Source organism: Phyllobates terribilis, unplaced genomic scaffold (genome assembly GCF_046119375.1).
Source record: "Phyllobates terribilis strain yellow unplaced genomic scaffold, ASM4611937v1 Scaffold_12__6_contigs__length_324123572, whole genome shotgun sequence".
NCBI classification, from domain to species: Eukaryota; Metazoa; Chordata; class Amphibia; order Anura; family Dendrobatidae; genus Phyllobates; species Phyllobates terribilis.
In genome coordinates, this window is record NW_027362772.1 from 309328766 (window position 1) to 309347347 (window position 18582).

Consider the following 18582-nt stretch of genomic DNA (forward strand, 5'->3'; position numbering starts at 1 on the left):
CATATGTATATGATCATTGATATATAGAAGTCCCTGTAAATGCCCCCCAGTGCTTAAATAAGAAATGCTCTGCCTGCAAGGAATATTCAGAAATCCATTTTCAGCAGATCTGCTCCAGTTATGTAACCATCATCCATATATCACATGTGGTTTGTAAAAGATGAATTCTCGGATATAAATATCTTGTGTGGGATTCTTGTCGACTTTAATGCCCTGATTATCTGGGGACTCTACTGTCGCAAGAAAGACCCAAACCCTATAGCAATCTGTCAGAAATATGTTTCCTGGTATAATTAGTTACATTTCATTTAATCCCGTAACAATATATTCCAAATGAGAGAGAACGTTACATTGTATCAAGTGTATTATTGTATCCAGTGTTACATTGTATCCAGTGCATTATTGTATCCAGTGTTACATTGCATCCAGTGCATTATTGTATCCAGTGTTACATTGCATCCAGTGCATTATTGTATCCAGTGTTACATTGCATCCAGTGCATTATTGTATCCAGTGTTACATTGCATCCAGTGCATTATTGTATTCAGTGTTACATTGTATCAAGTGTTACATTGCATCCAGTGCATTATTGTATCCAGTGTTACATTGCATCCAGTGCATTATTGTATCCAGTGTTACATTGTATCAAGTGTTACATTGCATCCAGTGCATTATTGTATCCAGTGTTACATTGTATCCAGTGCATTATTGTATCCAGTGCATTATTGTATCCAGTGTTACATTGCATCCAGTGCATTATTGTATCCAGTGTTACATTGTATCAAGTGTTACATTGCATCCAGTGCATTATTGTATCCAGTGTTACATTGCATCCAGTGCATTATTGTATCCAGTGTTACATTGTATCAAGTGTTACATTGCATCCAGTGCATTATTGTATCCAGTGTTACATTGCATCCAGTGCATTATTGTATCCAGTGTTACATTGTATCAAGTGTTACATTGCATCCAGTGCATTATTGTATCCAGTGTTACATTGTATCCAGTGCATTATTGTATCCAGTGTTACATTTTATCCAGTGCATTATTGTATCCAGTGTTACATTGCATCCAGTGCATTATTGTATCCAGTGTTACATTGCATCCAGTGCATTATTGTATCCAGTGTTACATTGCATCCAGTGCATTATTGTATCCAGTGTTACATTGCATCCAGTGCATTATTGTATCCAGTGTTACATTGTATCCAGTGCATTATTGTATCCAGTGCATTATTGTATCCAGTGTTACATTGCATCCAGTGCATTATTGTATCCAGTGTTACATTGTATCCAGTGCATTATTGTATCCAGTGCATTATTGTATCCAGTGTTACATTGCATCCAGTGCATTATTCTATCGTGTTACATTGTATCCAGTGCATTATTGTATCCAGTGCATTATTGCATCCAGTGCATTATTGTATCCAGTGTTACATTGCATCCAGTGCATTATTGTATCCAGTGTTACATTGTATCCAGTGCATTATTGTATCCAGTGTTACATTGCATCCAGTGCATTATTGTATCCAGTGTTACATTGCATCCAGTGCATTATTGTATCCAGTGTTACATTGCATCCAGTGCATTATTGTATCCAGTGTTACATTGCATCCAGTGCATTATTGTATCCAGTGTTACATTGCATCCAGTGCATTATTGTATCCAGTGTTACATTGTATCCAGTGCATTATTGTATCCAGTGCATTATTGTATCCAGTGTTACATTGCATCCAGTGCATTATTGTATCCAGTGTTACATTGCATCCAGTGCATTATTGTATCCAGTGTTACATTGTATCCAGTGCATTATTGTATCCAGTGCATTATTGTATCCAGTGTTACATTGCATCCAGTGCATTATTGTATCCAGTGCATTATTCTATCGTGTTACATTGTATCCAGTGCATTATTGTATCCAGTGCATTATTGCATCCAGTGCATTATTGTATCCAGTGTTACATTGCATCCAGTGCATTATTGTATCCAGTGTTACATTGTATCCAGTACATTAGTGTATCCATTATAATATTGTCTTTATTGCAATAACATGTCCAAGGATACATTGTATCAAGTGTTGCATTGTATCCAGTGCATTATTGTATCCAGTGCATTATTGCTTCCATTATAATATTGTCGTTATTGCAATAACATGTCCAGTGTTACATTGTGTCCAGTGTTACATTGTATCCAGTGTTACATTGTGTCCAGTGCATTATTGCATCCATTATAACATTGTGTTACATTGTATCCAGTGAGCATAAGAGATTAAGTTTCTCCTTATAGAGATAGTTGGAGTATGGAGACTTATGGACCATGTAATGATCCCCAGGGAGTTTAAATTTGCAAATAGCTTCTTTAGAGAGGAACATGATAGGAACTCTAGTGCCACCTATTAGTGGTAACAATCCTAAAATTCAATAACGACCCTTTAAAGGTCCTTGTCACATGACTATATGAAATAAGAAGCTAAACCTGAAAATATATTGCAAACACGGGTTTCTGTCGTTTTCCCCCTCATCAGTGTAAAGCAAGAGAACTGGTTGGGTGGGTGAGAGCACAGCATGGTATATAAGTCTACCTGCACTGGATAGCTTCTCACCACAAGAAGAAATGTCAGCCCTTAGTCCCCTTGTCAACGGCTACTGATAGTCATTGCTTCTGATAGATCATGGTAGTATGAATGTAGATCAGTTTAGGTGGCGAAACTCTAGAAGAAAGTCATATTTATTATTACAATCGTTCATGTGATGGTGGCGCATATGATGCTTGCTGACTTCAGTCTCCTTTATGTTCAATTCTTTTCTGCGAAAATTAATATTTAACCTGAAGCAGCGGAATCAGATATGCTCAGTACCAGGTAGCTGTAGGGAGAAGGTGCGGCCACCAAAACCTGATAAAGGAGAAAACAAACAAAATCTCAAGATAATATCTCCAAACATCATGTAAGCCTGAAAATAAAATTCATGCCATTGTGGTGAGATCGGCTCCACCACCACCCTGAACTCCTCGAATTATAAAAAGTCATCTAATGAGCCATGTTATAGGAACATGTGGAGGCTCCTGGGACATACAGCTCCACTAGATAAAGGGGTGTAGTCAGACCCCATCACTGTACCCCATGTACTCAATATTAGATAGTATCCTCATCATCTGCTCTTATACTACTTATATTTTAAGTCTTCTTAAACATCATTTCACCTGACGAAAGAACATTTTGCACATTCATCGGGTGATCAGTCTGTTTAGATGGGCTGATAGTCGGGTATGAGGGTACCTAGGAAAACTAGTTTCCCGATTATTGATCTGTCTAAATAAGTCTTCACTTTGGATGCTGCTGACCCTCCAGGGCATCGTCTGTTCACAGGGCAAATATGATACTCGAACCTCAAAGTAAGTGAGTATATTGCTATAATTATATTGTTACGGTATTATATAATGAGTTATACGTCTGTGATAAGATGCAGTATTTCCACAACGCACCTTCCATAAACACAACACTTACATCTTATCTCCAGGAACAAAACTACTCAGTAATTAACCACAAATGTAAAACCAGATCAGACAGAAAAACAGCACGGGAATGTTTTGTCATATGTTACCATACATACAATAGTAATGATAGAGGGGGCGGAATGAGACAGCCTGGGGTATCCCCTCATTACAAGCTTGTGCGGGGGAAGGTAAAGTAACAAAACACGGTCTACTGTCACAGACCTTAAAGGGCAACTCCCCACGTTACTTGTATGAGCAGAACTCGAGTCACAGGTTAAGAAAAATAATAATATAGGTTTTTTGTAAATGTACAAGACTTATTTTTAAATATCCTTCTGATCATGAACTAAATATTATAATACTGCTCTTATGTACAAGAATATAACCACTATAATACTGCCCCCTATGTACAAGAATATAACCACTATAATACTGCCCCCTATGTACAAGAATATAGCTACTATAATACTGCTCCTATGTACAAGAATATAACTACTATAATACTGCTCCTATGTACAAGAATATAACTACTATAATACTGCTCCCTATGTACAAGAATATAACTACTATAATACTGCTCATATGTACAGGAATATAACTACTGTAATACTGCTCCCTATGTACAAGAATATAACTACTATAATACTGCTCCTATGTACAAGAATATAACTACTATAATACTGCTCCTATGTACAGGAATATAACTACTGTAATACTGCCCCCTATGTACAAGAATATAACTACTATAATACTGCCCCTATGTACAAGAATATAACTACTATAATACTGCTCCTATGTACAAGAATATAACTACTATAATACTACTCCTATGTACAAGAATATAACTACTATAATACTGCCCCCTATGTACAAGAATATAACTACTATAATACTGCCCCTATGTACAAGAATATAACTACTATAATACTGCCCCCTATATACAAGAATATAACTGCTATAATACTGCTCCTTTGTACAAGAATATAACTACTATAATACTGCCCCCTATGTACAAAAATATAACTACTATAATACTGCCCCTATGTACAAGAATATAACTGCTATAATACTGACCTCTATGTACAAGAATATAACTACTATAATACTGCCCCCTATGTACAAGAATATAACTACTATAATACTGCCCCCAATGTACAAGAATATAACTACTATAATACTGCCCCCTATGTACAAGAATATAACTACTATAATGCTGCCCCCTATGTACAAGAATATAACTACTATAATACTGCCCCCTAAGTACAAGAATATAACTGCTATAATACTGCTCCTATGTACAAGAATATAACTACTATAATACTGCTCCTATGTACAAGAATATAACTACTATAATACTGCCCCCTATGTACAAGAATATAACTACTATAATACTGCCCCCTATGTACAAGAATATAACTACTATAATGCTGCCCCCTATGTACAAGAATATAACTACTATAATACTGCCCCCTAAGTACAAGAATATAACTGCTATAATACTGCTCCTATGTACAAGAATATAACCACTATAATACTGCTCCTATGTACAAGAATATAACTACTATAATACTGCTCCTATGTACAAGAATATAACTACTATAATACTGCCCCCTATGTACAAGAATATAACTGCTATAATACTGCTCCTATGTACAAGAATATAACTGCTATAATACTGCTCCGTTGTACAAGAATATAACTACTATAATACTGCCCCCTATGTACAAAAATATAACTACTATAATACTGCTCCCTATGTACAAGAATATAACTACTATAATACTGACCTCTATGTACAAGAATATAACTACTATAACACTGCCCCTATGTACAAGAATATAACTGCTATAATACTGCCCCCTATGTACAAGTATATAACTACTATAATACTGCCCCCATGTACAAGAATATAAAGAATATAACTACTATAATACTGCTCCTATGTGCATGAATATAACTAATATAATACTGCCGCTATGTACAAGAATATAACTACTATAATACTGCCCCTATGTACAAGAATATAACTACAATAATACTGCTCCCATGTACAAGAATATAACTACTATAATACTGCTCCTATGTACAAGAATATAACCACTATAATACTGCTCCCTAGGTACAAGTATATAACTACTATAATACTGCTCCTATGTACAAGAATATAACTACTATAATACTGCCCCCGATGTACAAGAATATAACTACTATAATACTGCTCCCTATGTACGAGAATATAACTACTATAATACTGCCCCTATGTACAAGAATATAACTACTATAATACTGCCCCTATGTACAAGAATATAACTACTATAATACTGCTCCTATGTACAAGAATATAACTTCTATAATACTGCCCCCTATGTACAAGAATATAACTACTATAATACTGCCCCTATGTACAAGAATATAACTACTATAATACTGCTCCTATGTACAAGAATATAACTACTATAATACTGCCCCCTTATAACTACTATAATACTGCTCCTATGTACAAGAATATAACTACTATAATACTGCCCCCTATGTACAAGAATATAACTACTATAATACTGCTCCTATGTACAAGAATATAACTACTATAATACTGCTCCCTATGTGCAAGAATATAACTACTATAATACTGCCCCCTATGTGCAAGAATATAACTACTATAATACTGCCCCCTATGTACAAGAATATAACTACTATAATACTGCCCCTATGTACAAGAATATAACTACTATAATACTGCTCCTATGTACAAGAATATAACTACTATAATACTGCTCCTATGTACAAGAATATAACTACTATAATACTGCTCCTATGTACAAGAATATAACTACTATAATACTGCTCCTATGTACAAGAATATAACTACTTTAATACTGCTCCTATGTACAAGAATATAACTAATATAATACTGCCCCTATGTACAAGAATATAACTACTATAATACTGCCCCCTATGTACAAGAATATAACTACTATAATACTGCCCCCTATGTAGAAGAATATAACTGCTATAATACTGCTCCTATGTATAAGAATATAATTTCTATAATACTGCTCCTTTGTACAAGAATATAACTACTATAATACCGCCCCCTATGTACAAGAATATAACTACTATAATACTGCTCCTATATACAAGAATATAACTACTATAATACTGCTCCTATGTACAAGAATATAACTACTATAATACTGCTCCTATGTACAAGAATATAACTACTTTAATACTGCTCCTATGTACAAGAATATAACTAATATAATACTGCCCCTATGTACAAGAATATAACTACTATAATACTGCCCCCTATGTACAAGAATATAACTACTATAATACTGCCCTATTGTACAAGAATATAACTACTATAATACTGCCCTATTGTACAAGAATATAACTACTATAATACTGCCCCTATGTACAAGAATATAACTACAATAATACTGCTCCCATGTACAAGAATATAACTACTATAATACTGCCCTATTGTACAAGAATATAACTACTATAATACTGCCCCCTATGTACAAGAATATAACTACTATAATACTGCTCCTATGTACAAGAATATAACTACTATAATACTGCTCCTATGTACAAGAATATAACTACTATAATACTGCTCCTATGTACAAGAATATAACTACTATAATACTGCTCCTATGTGCATGAATATAACTAATATAATACTGCCGCTATGTACAAGAATATAACTACTATAATACTGCCCCTATGTACAAGAATATAACTACAATAATACTGCTCCCATGTACAAGAATATAACTACTATAATACTGCTCCTATGTACAAGAATATAACCACTATAATACTGCTCCCTAGGTACAAGTATATAACTACTATAATACTGCTCCTATGTACAAGAATATAACTACTATAATACTGCCCCCGATGTACAAGAATATAACTACTATAATACTGCTCCCTATGTACAAGAATATAACTACTATAATACTGCCCCTATGTACAAGAATATAACTACTATAATACTGCCCCTATGTACAAGAATATAACTACTATAATACTGCTCCTATGTACAAGAATATAACTACTATAATACTGCCCCCTATGTACAAGAATATAACTACTATAATACTGCCCCTATGTACAAGAATATAACTACTATAATACTGCTCCTATGTACAAGAATATAACTACTATAATACTGCCCCCTTATAACTACTATAATACTGCTCCTATGTACAAGAATATAACTACTATAATACTGCCCCCTATGTACAAGAATATAACTACTATAATACTGCTCCTATGTACAAGAATATAACTACTATAATACTGCTCCCTATGTGCAAGAATATAACTACTATAATACTGCCCCCTATGTGCAAGAATATAACTACTATAATACTGCCCCCTATGTACAAGAATATAACTACTATAATACTGCCCCTATGTACAAGAATATAACTACTATAATACTGCTCCTATGTACAAGAATATAACTACTATAATACTGCTCCTATGTACAAGAATATAACTACTATAATACTGCTCCTATGTACAAGAATATAACTACTATAATACTGCTCCTATGTACAAGAATATAACTACTTTAATACTGCTCCTATGTACAAGAATATAACTAATATAATACTGCCCCTATGTACAAGAATATAACTACTATAATACTGCCCCCTATGTACAAGAATATAACTACTATAATACTGCCCCCTATGTAGAAGAATATAACTGCTATAATACTGCTCCTATGTATAAGAATATAATTTCTATAATACTGCTCCTTTGTACAAGAATATAACTACTATAATACCGCCCCCTATGTACAAGAATATAACTACTATAATACTGCTCCTATGTACAAGAATATAACTACTATAATACTGCCCTATTGTACAAGAATATAACTACTATAATACTGCCCTATTGTACAAGAATATAACTACTATAATACTGCCCCTATGTACAAGAATATAACTACAATAATACTGCTCCCATGTACAAGAATATAACTACTATAATACTGCCCTATTGTACAAGAATATAACTACTATAATACTGCCCCCTATGTACAAGAATATAACTGCTATAATACTGCTCCTATGTACAAGAATATAACTACTATAATACTGCTCCTATGTACAAGAATATAACTACTATAATACTGCTCCTATGTACAAGAATATAACTACTATAATACTGCTCCTATGTGCATGAATATAACTAATATAATACTGCCGCTATGTACAAGAATATAACTACTATAATACTGCCCCCTATGTACAAGAATATAACTACTATAATACTGCTCCCTATGTACAAGAATATAACTACTATAATACTGCTCCTATGTACAAGAATATAACCACTATAATACTGCTCCCTATGTACAAGTATATAACTACTATAATACTGCTCCTATGTACAAGAATATAACTACTATAATACTGCCCCCTATATACAAGAATATAACTACTATAATACTGCTCCCTATGTACAAGAATATAACTACTATAATACTGCCCCTATGTACAAGAATATAACTACTATAATACTGCCCCCTATGTACAAGAATACAACTACTATAATACTGCTCCTATGTAAAAGAATATAACTACTATAATACTGCTCCTATGTACAAGAATATAACTACTATAATACTGCTCCTATATACAAGAATATAACTACTTTAATACTGCTCCTATGTACAAGAATATAACTAATATAATACTGCCCCTATGTACAAGAATATAACTACTATAATACTGCCCCCTATGTACAAGAATATAACTACTATAATACTGCCCCCTATGTAGAAGAATATAACTGCTATAATACTGCTCCTATGTATAAGAATATAATTTCTATAATACTGCTCCTTTGTACAAGAATATAACTACTATAATACCGCCCCCTATGTACAAGAATATAACTACTATAATACTGCTCCTATGTACAAGAATATAACTACTATAATACTGCCCTATTGTACAAGAATATAACTACTATAATACTGCCCTATTGTACAAGAATATAACTACTATAATACTGCCCTATTGTACAAGAATATAACTACTATAATACTGCCCTATTGTACAAGAATATAACTACTATAATACTGCCCCTATGTACAAGAATATAACTACAATAATACTGCTCCCATGTACAAGAATATAACTACTATAATACTGCCCTATTGTACAAGAATATAACTACTATAATACTGCCCCCTATGTACAAGAATATAACTACTATAATACTGCTCCTATGTACAAGAATATAACTACTATAATACTGCTCCTATGTACAAGAATATAACTACTATAATACTGCTCCTATGTACAAGAATATAACTACTATAATACTGCTCCTATGTACAAGAATATAACTACTATAATACTGCTCCTATGTACAAGAATATAACTACTATAATACTGCTCCTATGTACAAGAATATAACTACTTTAATACTGCTCCTATGTACAAGAATATAACTACTATAATACTGCCCCTATGTACAAGAATATAACTACTATAATACTGCCCCCTATGTACAAGAATATAACTACTATAATACTGCCCCCTATGTAGAAGAATATAACTGCTATAATACTGCTCCTATGTATAAGAATATAATTTCTATAATACTGCTCCTTTGTACAAGAATATAACTACTATAATACCGCCCCCTATGTACAAGAATATAACTACTATAATACTGCTCCTATGTACAAAAATATAACTACTATAATACTGCCCTATTGTACAAGAATATAACTACTATAATACTGCCCTATTGTACAAGAATATAACTACTATAATACTGCCCCTATGTACAAGAATATAACTACAATAATACTGCTCCCATGTACAAGAATATAACTACTATAATACTGCCCTATTGTACAAGAATATAACTACTATAATACTGCCCCCTATGTACAAGAATATAACTACTATAATACTGCTCCTATGTACAAGAATATAACTACTATAATACTGCTCCTATGTACAAGAATATAACTACTATAATACTGCTCCTATGTGCATGAATATAACTAATATAATACTGCCGCTATGTACAAGAATATAACTACTATAATACTGCCCCTATGTACAAGAATATAACTACAATAATACTGCTCCCATGTACAAGAATATAACTACTATAATACTGCTCCTATGTACAAGAATATAACCACTATAATACTGCTCCCTAGGTACAAGTATATAACTACTATAATACTGCTCCTATGTACAAGAATATAACTACTATAATACTGCCCCCGATGTACAAGAATATAACTACTATAATACTGCTCCCTATGTACAAGAATATAACTACTATAATACTGCCCCTATGTACAAGAATATAACTACTATAATACTGCCCCTATGTACAAGAATATAACTACTATAATACTGCTCCTATGTACAAGAATATAACTACTATAATACTGCCCCCTATGTACAAGAATATAACTACTATAATACTGCCCCTATGTACAAGAATATAACTACTATAATACTGCTCCTATGTACAAGAATATAACTACTATAATACTGCCCCCTTATAACTACTATAATACTGCTCCTATGTACAAGAATATAACTACTATAATACTGCCCCCTTATAACTACTATAATACTGCTCCTATGTACAAGAATATAACTACTATAATACTGCTCCTATGTACAAGAATATAACTACTATAATACTGCTCCCTATGTGCAAGAATATAACTACTATAATACTGCCCCCTATGTGCAAGAATATAACTACTATAATACTGCCCCCTATGTACAAGAATATAACTACTATAATACTGCCCCTATGTACAAGAATATAACTACTATAATACTGCTCCTATGTACAAGAATATAACTACTATAATACTGCTCCTATGTACAAGAATATAACTACTATAATACTGCTCCTATGTACAAGAATATAACTACTATAATACTGCTCCTATGTACAAGAATATAACTACTTTAATACTGCTCCTATGTACAAGAATATAACTAATATAATACTGCCCCTATGTACATGAATATAACTACTATAATACTGCCCCCTATGTACAAGAATATAACTACTATAATACTGCCCCCTATGTAGAAGAATATAACTGCTATAATACTGCTCCTATGTATAAGAATATAATTTCTATAATACTGCTCCTTTGTACAAGAATATAACTACTATAATACCGCCCCCTATGTACAAGAATATAACTACTATAATACTGCTCCTATGTACAAGAATATAACTACTATAATACTGCTCCTATGTGCAAGAATATAACTACTATAATACTGCCCCCTATGTACAAGAATATAACCACTATAATACTGCTCCCTATGTACAAGTATATAACTACTATAATACTGCTCCTATGTACAAGAATATAACTACTATAATACTGCCCCCTATATACAAGAATATAACTACTATAATACTGCTCCCTATGTACAAGAATATAACTACTATAATACTGCCCCTATGTACAAGAATATAACTACTATAATACTGCCCCCTATGTACAAGAATACAACTACTATAATACTGCTCCTATGTAAAAGAATATAACTACTATAATACTGCTCCTATGTACAAGAATATAACTACTATAATACTGCTCCTATGTACAAGAATATAACTACTTTAATACTGCTCCTATGTACAAGAATATAACTAATATAATACTGCCCCTATGTACAAGAATATAACTACTATAATACTGCCCCCTATGTACAAGAATATAACTACTATAATACTGCCCCCTATGTAGAAGAATATAACTGCTATAATACTGCTCCTATGTATAAGAATATAATTTCTATAATACTGCTCCTTTGTACAAGAATATAACTACTATAATACCGCCCCCTATGTACAAGAATATAACTACTATAATACTGCTCCTATGTACAAGAATATAACTACTATAATACTGCCCTATTGTACAAGAATATAACTACTATAATACTGCCCTATTGTACAAGAATATAACTACTATAATACTGCCCTATTGTACAAGAATATAACTACTATAATACTGCCCTATTGTACAAGAATATAACTACTATAATACTGCCCCTATGTACAAGAATATAACTACAATAATACTGCTCCCATGTACAAGAATATAACTACTATAATACTGCCCTATTGTACAAGAATATAACTACTATAATACTGCCCCCTATGTACAAGAATATAACTACTATAATACTGCTCCTATGTACAAGAATATAACTACTATAATACTGCTCCTATGTACAAGAATATAACTACTATAATACTGCTCCTATGTACAAGAATATAACTACTATAATACTGCTCCTATGTGCATGAATATAACTAATATAATACTGCCGCTATGTACAAGAATATAACTACTATAATACTGCCCACTATGTACAAGAATATAACTACTATAATACTGCTCCCTATGTACAAGAATATAACTACAATAATACTGCTCCCATGTACAAGAATATAACTACTATAATACTGCCCTATTGTACAAGAATATAACTACTATAATACTGCCCCCTATGTACAAGAATATAACTACTATAATACTGCTCCTATGTACAAGAATATAACTACTATAATACTGCTCCTATGTACAAGAATATAACTACTATAATACTGCTCCTATGTACAAGAATATAACTACTATAATACTGCTCCTATGTGCATGAATATAACTAATATAATACTGCCGCTATGTACAAGAATATAACTACTATAATACTGCCCACTATGTACAAGAATATAACTACTATAATACTGCTCCCTATGTACAAGAATATAACTACTATAATACTGCTCCTATGTACAAGAATATAACCACTATAATACTGCTCCCTATGTACAAGTATATAACTACTATAATACTGCTCCTATGTACAAGAATATAACTACTATAATACTGCCCCCTATGTACAAGAATATAACTACTATAATACTGCTCCCTATGTACAAGAATATAACTACTATAATACTGCCCCTATGTACAAGAATATAACTACTATAATACTGCCCCCTATGTACAAGAATATAACTACTATAATACTGCTACTATGTACAAGAATATAACTACTATAATACTGCCCCTATGTACAAGAATATAACTACTATAATACTGCTCCTATGTACAAGAATATAACTACTATAATACTGCCCCCTATGTACAAGAATATAACTACTATAATACTGCTCCTATGTACAAGAATATAACTACTATAATACTGCCCCTATGTACAAGAATATAACTACTATAATACTGCCCCTATGTACAAGAATATAACTACTATAATACTGCTCCCTATGTACAAGAATATAACTACTATAATACTGCCCCTATGTACAAGAATATAACTACTATAATACTGCCCCTATGTACAAGAATATAACTACTATAATACTGCTCCTATGTACAAGAATATAACTACTATAATACTGCCCCCTATGTACAAGAATATAACTACTATAATACTGCCCCTATGTACAAGAATATTACTACTATAATACTGCTCCTATGTACAAGAATATAACTACTATAATACTGCTCCTATGTACAAGAATATAACTACTATAATACTGCTCCTATGTACAAGAATATAACTACTATAATACTGCTCCTATGTACAAGAATATAACTACTATAATACTGCTCCTATGTACAAGAATATAACTACTATAATACTGCTCCCTATGTACAAGAATATAACTACTATAATACTGCTGCTATGTACAAGAATATAACTACTATAATACTGCTCCTATGTACAAGAATATAACTACTATAATACTGCTCCTATGTACAAGAATATAACTACTATAATACTGCTCCTATGTACAAGAATATAACTACTATAATACTGCTCCTATGTACAAGAATATAACTACTATAATACTGCCCCCTATGTACAAGAATATAACTACTATAATACTGCCCCTATGTACAAGAATATAACTACTATAATACTGCTCCTATGTACAAGAATATAACTACTATAATACTGCTCCTATGTACAAGAATATAACTACTATAATACTGCTCCTATGTACAAGAATATAACTACTATAATACTGCTCCTATGTACAAGAATATAACTACTATAATACTGCTCCCTATGTACAAGAATATAACTACTATAATACTGCTGCTATGTACAAGAATATAACTACTATAATACTGCTCCTATGTACAAGAATATAACTACTATAATACTGCTCCTATGTACAAGAATATAACTACTATAATACTGCTCCTATGTACAAGAATATAACTACTATAATACTGCTCCTATGTACAAGAATATAACTACTATAATAGTAGCCCTTACCGACAGTACAGATTTTCATACCTGCAGTGGCTTTTTATTGTTACAATATGATACTTTTCAGTTACTTATTTCTTCCAGGTAGTAGTGCAGAGTGAGGGCGGTATTACATGGCTCAGGGCGGTATAAAGCTGAGGAGTAGTAAGGAGGTGAGGTAGGGGTGTTATTTTAGGACAGTTTTGGAGTTTTGCAGAATTTTTTGTACACATTTAGCCTTTTGTTATTCTTCTGGGCACATTATTGCAGATTGCGCTCAGCATAGCAGGCGGTAGCCTGGTGGGTTGTCGGCTGCGGTTGGGCCGGTCCAGTGACTCACACAACGGCCGAGCAGATAACAGGCTCTAGTTGGCAGAGAAGCCAGCACCGGGCACCATGCTGCTGCAATGTTCCCTTCTCGTAATCATCGGCCTCGCCGCTCATACAGGTGCGTAACTGAATATAGGTCATATATTACTTATAACACTATGGAGGGAGAACAGCGAGGACCTGCACTGGGGTTTGTATGGACCCCAGACCCACAGAAATCACATACACATACATATATAGACGTGACATATACATACACACATATACACAGAGATACGCCGCATGTACGCTGTTGCGTAGATCTGTGCTTCATTATTACCAGGTTGTGGGAGCAGGAGGAGCCTCGGCTGTCAGTACCAGATTGGACCTTTAGGGGTCACAGCTCCTTTTTGTGGTCCGAAGCTCAAACTCTTATATATATATATGTATATATTTATATAATTCTGTCCACCCTCATCCACCACTAGGGGGAGCTCAAGAAATATGTATTTTTAAAGGGGTTGTCTACGTTGGATTTTTTTTTCTAAGAAGCATTCCTCATCTCACTCCCGGAGGTGAAGCAGTTGGTCGCTACTTTCTGGTCCATCTCCACACACAAGAAATTGCTGATTTTTCCTTTTCTGCCCATGAGATGGGTTGTGATCATTTCTAGTGTGTTCTTCCACTCAGATGTATTTGCTGATTGGCTGCAGCGGTCACGTGGTATTGTTTATGTCAGGAGGCGAGCGGGGGACACGGGGCTGATAGTGGAGAGGGGGAGAGCTCATCAATATGGTGGGACCAGACAGCCCCTTTAAGAACAGCCTGTCAGAGCAGCAGCGCAGGACAATAACATATGAGGACAGAGGTAGCAGAGGAATAGCAGAGCCGGGCGGTGGAGCAGAGCAGCCTTGTTATTCCACATTGTCCTTCTTCTCAATCAATTCTCCCACCCCCCAAAATGTGTCAGGGTCTCATTTAGTCAGATAATTCCTGCTGGTGAGGGGCCAGGACCCCAAACAGCCGATGGTACAAGGCTCCTTAAAGGGGCAGACATAGACTCAGGCTGCATCCACACATCAGAGTGTCACGGTGAATCTGCGCCATCGCGAGCTGCTTCCACAGGTGACATGGGCTACGTTGTTTCCTTCCCTCTAGGAGAGAGTTAATTTGCATGTTTTTCCCATGAAGCTTTGCCAAGAAGACACAATTCATCTCTTTAATTAGAGCCAGTCCCCTCCGAGCCGTTTATGTGTAAACCGTAATATTCTGCTCCTCTGCCGCTATTCACACTGGGACGCTGTTTCCTTCTATTCTAGGCTCGGTGTCAGTGACAACCCCTGAGAAAACTGTGGTGGGAAAATCCGGCTCTACGGTGATCCTGCCCTGCCTGTACTCCACCACCGTGGGCAATCAGTTTGTGGTAGAATGGAAGTTTTCACCTGGAAACGCCCAACCGTCAAGATGGCGGCAGGTAAGAAGGCGACGGAAAATATTCACGTATCTCTTATATTCATATCCGCTTTATGAAGTGTACTGGCCCTTTAAGAAGTATCCGCACTGAATATAAAGCCTTCAGTCCTCGTCTAGGAGTGACCGCTGTTACCAGCAGGGGGCGACGCCGATGCTCAGTTATTGAGGACCTTGTGGTTTGGGGGACACGTTCTCATAAATGTCACATTTCATCTCCTCTCCCAGAATGTCTTTTTATGCTAATGAGTGAGGCGTAGGCGGCGCGTTATTTAACGGTGCAATGACTTGTCAGTTATCGCAATCCAAATATATAATATATATAATATATACACATGCAGGAGAGAATATTAACTGTTACTGGAGATTATAGACCAGCCAGGGCCGGGTGATAACGTGCAGCCGTAATCAGTGCAGCCACCATGAGCGGTAACGATCCTGTAATGTGCAGCATTATCTGCCCCCTCTCTCCTCCTGCCTCTCTGCCTGTGTAAGTGTCAGTCTGTACCGTAGTGCTGGGATTCTATTCAGGAACCAGCAAGCTCAGGATGAACAATAATAGCCTCTGCTCTGACAGACCAGAAAGATATTGTGAGCCGATAGGAGGACGGACACATAATATCATCAGTCGTAACGTAACATTTCAGGATTCTGAACCTTCCAAGGAATTTTCCAAGATACGTAGAGTGATTGTTATATTATTACAGGATATTCCAGATTATTTGTTACACTTTATTGCGATTATATTGCTACATTATGTTTGTTTTTTTTAATCAAATATTTTTTATTGAAAAACTCCAAATACAAATTTTCCATCTTTCAAATAACATAGTAATTCCATAGTGTAAAACATGAACAAAGTATCTCCTCAATTCCCTAACCCACCCTAAGCCCAAATCCCAGCGTTCCAGAGAGAACCATTTTCAGAGCGGTTCTAGAATAACGGAGTATAACATTCGTAGAAGAGGGAAGAAGATAAGACAGTGACTAACGAAGGGATAGCATCGTTAATATTCTATCCCTAATTAGAAGATTTGTGGGCAGCCCTGGAGCATCCAACCAAGGGCTGCAGATCTTTTAGAACTTGTGAATAAAGTTACATTTATGATAGACTCCTCTTTCCAGCCGGATTATATCATTTATCCTTCGTTGTAGTTCTCCCATAGATGGAGGTCGTGCGTCCAACCAGTGAAATGCAAGAAGTTTACGCGCTTGAAATAAGATAGGAGCGATATCTACGAATAGGGGAAAGTCGGGATCCACTCCATCCTCAAATATTCCCAATATACATATACAGGGATCTGGTAACAATTTCACTCCATACACCCTTTCTATCAAGGATATGACCTTATTCCAAAATGGGCCTCTCTGTCTACACCCCCACATTAGATGCATCAGTCCCACACCTCGGGCATTCTGCATCGCGGCGATATCCTATCGTGTGTAAAAAGCTTGGAGTTTTGTATACTCTGTGAATTAAATATAGCCGAGAGCCTTTGGGCCTCACACATATAACAATGGGGGCATCAGGATGATCTTGATCAGATTTCCTCTACCTATAACTGATAGGAGGAGTTTGGAGCATGCACTCACCTTAGTTCTAAATTCATCTAACAAAGGGTTCGGTATTCTTTAGGCTCAGTACTGAAAGTTATTCCCAAATATTTAAACTTCTCTACAATTTGTAACGAGATTGTTCTCTTACTCTCTTAAGCGAAACGCGAAGGGTTCAATGGCCAGGGCAAAGAGAAAGGGGTACAATGGCCAGGGCAAAGAGAAAGGGGTACAATGGCCAGGGCAAAGAGAAAGGGGGACAATGGCCAGGGCAAAGAGAAAGGGGGACAATGGCCAGGGCAAAGAGAAAGGGGTACAATGGCCAGGGCAAAGAGAAAGGGGTTCAATGGCCAGGGCAAAGAGAAAGGGGTTCAATGGCCAGGGCAAAGAGAAAGGGGTACAATGGCCAGGGCAAAGAGAAAGGG

The 18582-nt window shown here is 35.0% G+C and overlaps 1 protein-coding gene across 2 annotated transcripts in view; it reads left to right on the forward strand.

Moving 5' to 3' along the window:
- The first annotated feature begins 2987 nt into the window (after nt 1-2987).
- Nucleotides 2988-18582, forward strand: part of VSIG2 (V-set and immunoglobulin domain containing 2) — a 33250-nt gene continuing 17655 nt past the window's right edge. Inside the window, exons 1-2 of one of the 2 annotated variants that reach the window (XM_073657381.1) lie at nt 2988-3392; nt 16453-16607. In XM_073657381.1, coding sequence (XP_073513482.1) covers nt 3374-3392; nt 16453-16607 — 174 coding nt within the window. In that variant the 5' untranslated portion in view covers nt 2988-3373. Of the gene's footprint in view, nt 3393-15034; nt 15273-16452; nt 16608-18582 lie in introns of those variants that run through there. The other variant, XM_073657380.1, reaches the window with a different exon arrangement.